At 35.3% G+C, this 10,142-nt stretch overlaps 2 protein-coding genes across 51 annotated transcripts in view; both read left to right on the forward strand.

Moving 5' to 3' along the window:
• Positions 1 to 7,412, forward strand: part of LOC140967632 (serine/threonine-protein kinase ATM) — a 50,464-nt gene extending 43,052 nt beyond the window's left edge. For all 50 annotated transcript variants that reach the window (XM_073428265.1, XM_073428253.1, XM_073428258.1 and 47 more), the window contains 9 exons: positions 2,566 to 2,645; positions 2,732 to 2,810; positions 4,394 to 4,440; positions 4,513 to 4,612; positions 4,792 to 4,923; positions 5,003 to 5,137; positions 5,222 to 5,287; positions 6,030 to 6,176; positions 7,010 to 7,412. In XM_073428265.1, the coding sequence (XP_073284366.1) occupies positions 2,566 to 2,645; positions 2,732 to 2,810; positions 4,394 to 4,440; positions 4,513 to 4,612; positions 4,792 to 4,923; positions 5,003 to 5,137; positions 5,222 to 5,287; positions 6,030 to 6,176; positions 7,010 to 7,087 (864 nt within the window). In that variant the 3' untranslated portion in view covers positions 7,088 to 7,412. The remainder of the gene's footprint in view (positions 1 to 2,565; positions 2,646 to 2,731; positions 2,811 to 4,393; positions 4,441 to 4,512; positions 4,613 to 4,791; positions 4,924 to 5,002; positions 5,138 to 5,221; positions 5,288 to 6,029; positions 6,177 to 7,009) is intronic.
• An 892-nt stretch (positions 7,413 to 8,304) lies between these two features.
• Positions 8,305 to 9,475, forward strand: LOC140967583 (uncharacterized). Its single transcript, XM_073428193.1, has one exon. The coding sequence runs from the start codon at positions 8,474 to 8,476 to the stop codon at positions 9,341 to 9,343; it is 870 nt and encodes a 289-aa protein (XP_073284294.1). The 5' UTR covers positions 8,305 to 8,473; the 3' UTR covers positions 9,344 to 9,475.
• The last annotated feature ends 667 nt before the right edge of the window (positions 9,476 to 10,142 follow it).

Raw genomic sequence — 10,142 nt, forward strand, 5'->3', positions numbered from 1 at the left:
GATGTGTTTGGGGGGATTGATTGATAAAGTTGAGGACATGGATTTAATAAGAGGGATCGAGGTTGGTAGAAATAGGATAGAGATATCTTATATTCAGTTTGCGGATGATTCCCTTTTCTTTGTTGAGGAAGAGAATCATATAAGATTTTTGGTGGAAGTTGTGAGGTCATTTTGCAACATGTCTGAGTTAAAAATTAATTGGGAAAAGAGTGCTTTGTTGGGCATCCAATGTGAAGAAGAAGAAGTTGAACAATTAGCTTAGCAAGAAGTGTCACATTTAGATGCCCATGAAAGTTTATTTCTCGAATATACCCAACTTTTCTGCAACTAGTTTCGATTAAGGTTAGAGGAGGTAACAAGGCTAGATTTTGGGAAGATAGGTGGTGGGGGGATTACTCCTTCAAAGAACTTTTTCCGGCCTTATTTCAGCATTCAACGGTTCAAAACATGCCTATATCACACTTTGTTCATTTTGACAATTCGACATCTAATCAATCATGGGATTTGCATTTTAGAAGGGTCGTGAGAGATGAGGAACTGTTTCAGTTGTCTAAGTTATTAGGTTTCTTAGATAGGAGTATAGGACTAGGTTGGTTGAAGGGGTAGATGACTATCTAGTGTGGACTGGGGATCCGTCTGGTCTTTTCTCGGTAAAATCTTTCTTTGACTCGTTTTTTCCACATACTCTCTTCCCGCTTTTTATTTTTTTCAATGTTGTATGGAAGGTTCCAGTTCCAACAAAGATTCTGGTATTTTCGTGGACGGCAATTCTGGGTAACCTACCGACCTCGGAGATGATGCAAAAAAAGTGGCCCTCTATGGCTATGAGTCTCAATTGGTGTGTATTGTGTAGGAATGAAGTGGAAACGCAGGATCATATGCTAATTCATTGTGCATTCACGATCGGTTTGTGGACTAGAGCTTTGAAAGAACTGGAATTGCTTTGGGTGGTGCTTTGCTTGGATCTAGGACAACTAACAGGTACAAGGGGAAGAAATTTTTTGTGAGTGGTGGTGCAAGGAATATGCTGGACAGTATGGCTAAAAAGAAATTGAAGAATTTTTGAAGATAAGGAGGACAATAGAGAACAATGCTAGGATAAGATCAAGACAAAAGTTGCTTTGTGGATCAGCATTCATGATAAATTCAAGAACGTGACGATCTTAGATATTTTGAGAGATCGGGCTTATATGTATCATTGATACGGTTTTGATATTATGTAACTCATGTTGCTAGTGGACAACTAGTCCACTGTTGTAACTAACTCTTATCATATAATTAATAAAATATTGTTTCTTATAAAAAAAATCCCATCTTACCCGACTTTTCAACAATTAGTGAGAATAAAAGTTAGAGGAAGTACCAAAGCTAGGTTTTGGGAAGACAGATGGTGGAGGATTCTTCTTTTAGGGATCTTTACTTGACTTTATTTCAGCTTTCCGCAGTTTATAACATGCCTATATCTTTTTTTGCTCACTTTGACAATTCGTCGTCTTCCCATTCATGGAACTTGTATTTTCGAAGAGTTTTGAGGGATGATGAGTTATCAGAGTCGACTGAGTTAATTGGTGAGTTAGATAGGATAAGGTTGATTGAAGGGATAGATGATATCCGAGTGTGGAGTGGGGATCCTTTTGGTTTTTTCTCAGTTTAGTCCTTTGCGTCATTCTTTCCCGACGGTCGTTTTTCTGTATTTCTATGTTATTTGGAAGGTTCAGTTCCAACAAAGATCCAGATATTCTCGTATACAGTGATTTTGGGTAAGTTGCCAACCTTGAAGATGATGCAAAAGAAATGACCCTCATGTGCAATGTGCCCAAATTGGTTTGGTTTGTTCTATTGGAATGAAAGGGAAAGACCATATGTTCATTCATTGTGCATTCAGGAACGACTTGTGGGCTAGAGCTTTGAAAGAATTGGATTTGGTTTGGGTGGTGCCGAAGTCAACGAAGGATTTATTTACCATGGATCTTGGACGACTGCTTGGCAACAGGGGAAGAATTTTTTTGCAAGCGGTGGTTCACGACATATGTTGGTCGGTGTGGTTAGAGAGAAATCGAAGAATTTTTGATAATACGGAAGACAATAGTGTCGAGTGCGTTGATAAAATCAAGATTAAAATTGTTACGTGGATTGATATTCATGAAAAATTTCAGAATGTTTCAATCTAAGATTTATTTAGAGATTGGACTTTTGTGTATCATTTATAGGGTAACGATCTTATGTAGTTTTTGTTGACGTGGATCACTAGTCCACTTATTGTTATTAACATCTTTTAAGATTTTAATAAAATATTGTTTCTTATAAAAAAATTTTAAAATAAAGCAAAACACAATTTTCTATTAGTTGAATAACCATAGCTCTAGTTATGTCTATTTGTAAGATGCTCAAGTCCTAAAAGATTTCCTTTCCTTGGAATCCTTTGAAATAAGTTTGACGATGTTCCTTTATATTCTGTTCCTTTATATTTTCTAAATATTTAAATATCTACATTAATTTTCTATGTGGTCAGCTATTGAGCACATATGAACAGAAACTCTAAGTTCATTTGCTATGATGACACAGGTAGTTCCTTTTACACCCAGTGCTGGTGTTCTGGAATGGGTGAATGGAACTGTCCCACTGGGTGAATATCTTATAGGAAGGTTAATGAAACTATAATTGCCTTAAAACACAGTTTGATTTCTGCATGATTATCTGCATGATGAATACATTTATTTCTCCTATCCAGCTCCAGAAATGGTGGAGCCCATGGTCGCTATGGAGTAGGAGATTGGACATTTCTCAAATGCAGGCAGCATGTGACTGCAGTATGTGTCATGTTCTTTAAATTCTTGTTATTTTCCTTTTCCTATTGCATAATGGCATGCTTTTACCCTTATGTATCTTGTTTGTTTCTAAGTAAAGTCATGTCAGACGGGGATATGGTACACTTTAGCACTAAAGACTTGCTAAGTCAACTTGGGTACTCCCCTTCATCTTCATGCATAAGTCATAAGGTAAAATGCACGATGAACTGTTGCCACTTGGGGTGGTGGGTGGATAAAAAGTAGAACTGTGATAATCAGTCGAAACAGAGTAATTTGTCATCTCGCATTTTATGTTTTTGTCCATGATTCGACTAAGGGAAAGTACCTTCCTCTTTTCTATGTTGCATTGCAAACCATTAGTATTTTCAGATTCAAGAAGCAACCTGTTTTTTAAAAATTTGATGTAAATGGTTAACCTCTTTCCCATTGACGTATTACTGGGGTACACCAACTTCTACTTTCTTCTTTTAAAAATTAGTTAACCCTTTTGAATTCCTTAAAATTCAGAGCCTCTTCCTTAGGCCTAGTATCAGTTTTGTGGTTCTTTTTTTTAATGTGATTGCTTTGAGTTGGTGTTTCATGGCTTTGACTTCATATTAGCGTACATGCTTTCTTTTTATAAAAAAATTACTATTGGGGGAAGAGGGTGCTGCCAATGTGAAAAAAGGTTCAGTTATATTTGCATGACATATTACCCACATGAAACCCCCTTGGAGACCTTGCAAAAATATTGATGGGAATTTATAACTTGAAAATTCTAGAACTTTCATATCCGTGAAAGTTTCTCTGTATAACTTTTAAAACATATTAGAAATAAATTTACCTTAAAATCTTGAAATTGTTGATAAACGAAGACAAAATGATTCATTATTGTGTTTGTCAATGTACAAAAGCGGTGATTAAATGAGCTAGACTAGCATATCTAATCATGATCTAGTTCGATGTATCACGTAATTGTTTTTTCTCTTGCCTTAGATAACATGTCACGAGGAAACCATAAATTTCATTAAAGCATTGGTATGATGTTAGATAACCTTAACGTGGTTTCCACTCTTGAATCTGTTTTTGAATAATTGGAGGCTATTTTGGTTGTGCATTGAAGGAAAAGTTGGGGATCCATGCTTCTGATAAAAAAATAATTTTTGCTTATAATGAAATTCACTATCATTATGTGAATGTGATGTGGAAATCAATCCAAGCTTTATGTCGTAACCTAATAACGTAATGCATCACTTTCCCTCTTCAGCCTGTTCTATTTCAAGTGGCAAGTGTTTTGATTCTACTTAGAGAAAATAAAAAAGCTGATCCATATTTTTCATTAAGAAAAATTGCTTAAATAGGCTTTTGTGATGTTTTTTAATAAAGTTGATATTATTTTTTATTCCACAATTTTACTTCGGATTGCAAACTAAAGTTGTGGGAAATAAACTCTAGCTCATGTCATACTCTGATGATGCCATGCATTACCTTGATGGCTGTTATTTCAATTTTCTTCAAACATTAAAACTTGGTGTGCATTGAGGAATTGTTTGTTCATTGATAGAATATTTGGAACATATATGTTATGTATTCTTTATTTGCAGGAAAATAATAAGTCCAGGGCCTTCCTGGAAGTCTGCAAGAATTTTAGGTATGTGCTTTTTTGCCATGTCATCTTGTTATGAAACAGCTGAATTTTCCACAAATGATTTATCATCCGCAGGCCAGTCATGCATTACTTCTTCTTGGAGAGATTTAGGCATCCTGCTGATTGGTTTGATAAGAGACTTGCGTATACAAGAAGTGTCGCCGCTAGTTCAATGGTCTGTCTGTTCTTTTGACTTGGCCTGACATTTCAATTATCAACTCTGTACATGAAGTCACAACATGATTCTGTTTCGTCCCCCACTAAGAGAAAATACCGAACATAGTTTGTTTGGCCCTGAATTATTATGTTGTTATATTATTTTCAAATTGGCTATAATTACTCATTTTTATATAGGTGGGTTACATTGTTGGACTAGGGGATCGGCATTCCATGAATGTCCTAATCGATCAATCTAGTGCAGAAGTTGTTCATATAGATCTCGGTGTTGCATTTGAGCAAGGCCTGATGCTGAAAACACCTGAACGAGTTGGTTTTAATTTGAAAGTTTTAATTGTCACTTAGTTTTTTATTTTCCTTGACTACTGATGGCCTTAACTGTACCCAGGTACCATTTAGACTCACGAGGGATATCATTGATGGTATGGGTGTTACCGGGGTGGAAGGAGTTTTTAGAAGATGCTGTGAGGAAACTCTCTCTGTCATGCGAACAAACAAGGAAGCGTTGCTCACAATTATTGAGGTATAGTTAATCGATGGAAATCATCCTATGCTAAATGCAATGAGAAACCTAGCTATTATAGTGTAATAATGTGGTAATTTGCAGGTTTTCATCCACGATCCTTTATATAAATGGGCTTTATCGCCTCTAAAGGCTATGCAGCGCCAAAAGGTATACATTTTATTTTTCTTTGTGTCTGTACTTAAATTTGAACGTAATCTTTAGTACATTTCGAGCCTTTAGGTAGTAGAATCATTGTGATGGAATCTATCAAGATAGACTTAAAAATATATTTATTTAAGTCAAATCGAATGTCCTCACGGAGACATTTTTTTGTAGGACTTGTGATGTTCCTTGTACAATCAGATGAAATATCTTCCCTTTTGCTCTAAATACTTTTGTGTAGATAGGTGGTTTGTTGGACTAGAGGGGTCGTTTGCAAATTATATTTTTGGGTAAGTTCATTATAGTCTAGGTGATCATATTTTTTAGGTATGTGACCATGTGAGCTTATTTCTTGATTTCTAAATCAAGAATCGTTTGTCACTGGGTCGGTATGTATTCTCAACATATGGATGAGCTGTCGAAACAGTTTTTTGCACCATGTGAGCTGATTTATTGATTTCTAAATCCTGAATCGTTTGTCACTGGGTAGGTATGTATTCTCAACATATGGATGAGCTGTCTAAACAATTTTTTGCACCATGTGAGCTGATTTCTTGATTTCTAAATCCTGAATTGTTTGTCACTGGGTCGGTATGTATTCTCAACATATGGATGAGCTGTCTAAACAGTTTTTTGCACCATGTGAGCTGATTTCTTGATTTCTAAATCCTGAATCGTTTGTCACTGGGTCGGTATGTATTCTCAACATATGGATGAGCTGTCTAACAGTTTTTTGCACCCTTATTAGGATATCGACGATGATTTAGATGCCAACTTGGAGGATTCAGATGAAGATGAGTATGAAGGGAACAAAGATGCAGCTAGAGCCTTATTGCGTGTAAAACAGAAGCTAGATGGGTACGAGGATGGCGAAATGAGAAGTGTTCATGGGCAGGTAATATGTTCACAAAATGACACTCTTTATCATGTCTCTAAATCTTGAATTGAGCATGTTAGATAATGGCATTTTGAACCTTCCATCAACTTTTAAAGCAACGGTTGTGAGAACTATTGACAAATTGTGGTGATTTAAAAAAAAAAAATTAAGCAGACACTGTTGGTTTAGAATGGAGCTTGTCAGATAATTAAACTGAACGAACTCATGAAGCCATGTTTCTGGTGGGACCTGGTGGAGATCGGAGCTCCTGCTTCACCCTAGCCTCTTCCACTAGTTAAAAATGTTTTTCTTTGAGCTAAAAATAGGATTCTTCTGTGGAGGAACAGAAAAACGTTAGGATTACTTGACCACTTTGAATTTCTATGAAAAATCATTTCCTCTCCCCCCATCCCTCTCTTACAATTTCTCTATTTTAGGAAGGATGTTTTCGACATATTGTCTTTCTATCTTCTTCTAATCATTTCTGGAAATATACTCAGGAACTTGATTTCACCTTAACTCATGGTTTTTTCAGTCCTAAATCCACTTCGTTTTGTAAGCTTGAATTATCTTTTTCTTTGGATCATGTTGTCAAGAATTTTGTGAGTCGTCCTTTCATTCTACATATGTTTAAATTAACACACGTATGGAGTTTCGAAACATTGATCATGCAACTTTAATGTAATTACTGCGTGAATCAATGACTAATCCAAGCCTGTAAAGATTTAATCAAGGACTACAAGGGCATGAGTTTCAGAACTGAAAAGACATCAACTCACAGAAATCAAACAATATTCATGATCTAAAAATCCTGGACTCTGTTGAATGACATAATACTGTATGTTTTGTAGGTTCAACAACTTATACAAGATGCGATTGACCCTGATCGACTATGCCATATGTTCCCTGGCTGGGGAGCTTGGCTGTGACAAGTCAATAACTGTTGGAGGCAATCCAGCACCAGCACACAATTTTGTATGTAGCTCAGCTCCTCCGTCATTGTTTGGAGGTCGGAATGTTTATAAATACAGCGATGTACATGAGAGATGAACTTTACTTTCTTATTTTTCTGAGGTTTTAATGCATTTGAGCTGCAATAGCAATTTTGATCAAATATTCCTTGGGATTCCATGTAAAGATGTGAAGTGGGTTAGTTTGTGTGGAAAATAGATTCATGGCCAGCTTAAGCTTACTGTAATCATAACGTGATATCAAAATGGATGCTTCAAATAATATATAATAATATAATTCCTCAATTCAAATGTGTCTGCATGTAATTGGAAAATTGTAATTGTAGAATCGTAAGCTGTGCGGAATTTTTTGCACTATGTATCAGGGTTGCAATTTTCATCCCTAGAAAAATATTTTGGATTTCTTTGCTTCATTGCAGAAGATTCAAAGATCGAGTGATTTTTTTATTGGAAAAAAAAATGTCCGTTTTGAATTTGAAAAATTTCGGATGTTTTGTTTTATGTAAAGAACTTTTACGCTATGATGTAACTATGTTCATGTTTCCACAAAATTCTGTTTAAGTCAAGAATTTATTTTGAAAATCTATAAAAAAAAAAAAAGAAAAATTATGATTGTATTATTAAAAAATCTGAAACAATTCATTGCTTTAAATTTGGGTTCTACAATTTTTCTCATTCAAAGACCTTATATATCAAATTATATTATAATTAATATATAAAAAGTGTTAGTTATACCGTGGAGAAAAAATTTATTTTCTTGCTTACATCTGATGTATAACAAAGCTCAAATTGATTGATATAATAATATTAGAAATATATTTTATACCTATATCGTAATTGTGTTTAATTTTTGTTCAAAATTTTGTAAAATCGTTTTAGGTTTTTAAACATAATGATTTTATTTTAATATGACTAAATAAAACCATCGAATGTTTATTGTGAAAATATTTATTTTTAAATAAATACATAAAATTAGCTCAACAAATAGTGAAACTTAATTTCAAAATAAAATTATAAATATTTAGTATAAAAATTTGTGGAGCAGATGTTTTAAATAAAATGAAAATTACTTGGGGTTTTTTACATGAATTTTCTTTAATCAGTACTTTCTTTTTAAAATTATTTAACCTTGCAAATTAAATACTTCAGGTCACCCGCTCCTCGTGGTCGCTATGCATTCTCTTTCATTTTCCACTCATTCTTTCAATCAACTCCACTCACTCAAGATTTTCCGCCGTTTTCAACCGTTAATTTTCTCCCTTCTTGGAAGTTGAGCAACTGAAAGCTTGAGATTTTCATATATGCCTAGATATTAATAATACAGGCGATCGAGTGCATGCAGTGATGTCTCCATCACCGAGCTTTAACAGCTTTTCCAATAGTAATTTAGCAGAAATCGCTGCTCGGGTCGTCGAAGAATTCAGGGTCGAAGATGGTGTGTTTGAAGGAGCCAAAGGAGCAGATATCTCAGAATATGCAAAGAAAGATGGTGTCGAAGAGGACGGAGAATTCGAGTTCGCGCCAGTGACGTGGGAGAATTCTGAAGCACATTCGACAGTTCCAGCCGATGAAATCTTCCACGATGGTAAGATCCTTCCCCTTTACTCGACTGTTAACAGCAACAGGGCCCCAATGAATTCGGGTTCTCAGAAGGGTGCGAATATCGGGCCTCCTATAAGGAAGCTATTTGCTGAAGAAAGGGAGACATTCACAGCCACGTCTTCTAGCTCGTCGTCGGATGTGGACGAGCTAGACGGTGTCCCGGCGGATACATACTGCGTGTGGCGGCCAAAGGCGGCGGAGGATGGGGGGTGGAAGAGGAGTAGCTTCCCCGGCTATCTCTCTAAGAAATGGAAGTTGAAGGATTTTCTGCAGAGGAGCTTCAGTGTTGGCAGCAGGGATGGTCTCGTCTTGTCATCTCCAAGCAACAGAGGAAGATCAAAGGGAGAAGAAGAGACCATCAAAGAATCCCTTTTTGGCCGAAAAAATAGCCGTAAGGAGGAGGGTCTCGTGTTGTTATCTCCCAGCAACAGCGGCAGAAAAAATGTGAGCAATAACGTTAAACGGCCGCCGGTAGCTGCTGGTAAACCCACACGGCCGCCGTACAACAGAGACAGCGGCGAGAAGCGGCGGTCGTACTTGTCTTACAGGCAGCATCAAGTGGGCTTCTTTGCTTACATGAATGGTTTGGGTAAGAATTTGCACCCTTTTTAAGATTATTATTCAATATTTCATCTTTATTGTTTCTTGGATAAACCTGTTTTTATCCTTTCATCTTAAAAGTATATTTCTATAAGATTGATCTCTAATCACCCGTTGATCATCGAGATTGAATATGTTAAAGTAACCAGGTTGATTTTAAATTAAATTATTTTATGCTAAGAGTATTATTTTTTATTGTGAATATCGATAGGTTGACTTATCTCACAGATAAATATTCGTGAGACTGAGAAACCTAATATAATTTTATAGCTATGTGTGGCCACACGATTCGTATTTGAATGTAAACCATCCATCGCGCCGAACTCAAATATAAATCGCTTATATCTTGAGTTTTGATCAAATTTTCTTCGGTCACTCTCAATGAATGATGTGAAATATAAGAAATTTTAAAAAAGGATTATTAGATTTTTCTTTGCAAATTTAACATAAGGATCATTTTGTTTTAGAGATTGCAAACACTTCTTAGTCTGTACTTACGACATAATCAAACGGATACACCATAATTTTAAATGTATTTCATTTTACAAAATGTTGGTCCATACTGTTATATATATTTTTAGTTTGGGAGATAGATTTGATACAAATAATTTTGAATCAAAATTTCGTTCTAAACTAATGATCTTCCTGATATATGAAATATAATCGGTCAATTTTTTTTAAGATTAATCATTGTTGTACATCTAAACAATTAATCAGGGTTTTTTTTTTTTTTTTTTTTTTTTTTTTTTTTTTTTNGAAAATATGCATTTCTCACCTGTTAAAATTAAACAGGTATTATACATCTTAACAT

Source organism: Primulina huaijiensis, unplaced genomic scaffold (assembly GCF_012295235.1).
Source record: "Primulina huaijiensis isolate GDHJ02 unplaced genomic scaffold, ASM1229523v2 scaffold25443, whole genome shotgun sequence".
Taxonomy (NCBI): domain Eukaryota; kingdom Viridiplantae; phylum Streptophyta; class Magnoliopsida; order Lamiales; family Gesneriaceae; genus Primulina; species Primulina huaijiensis.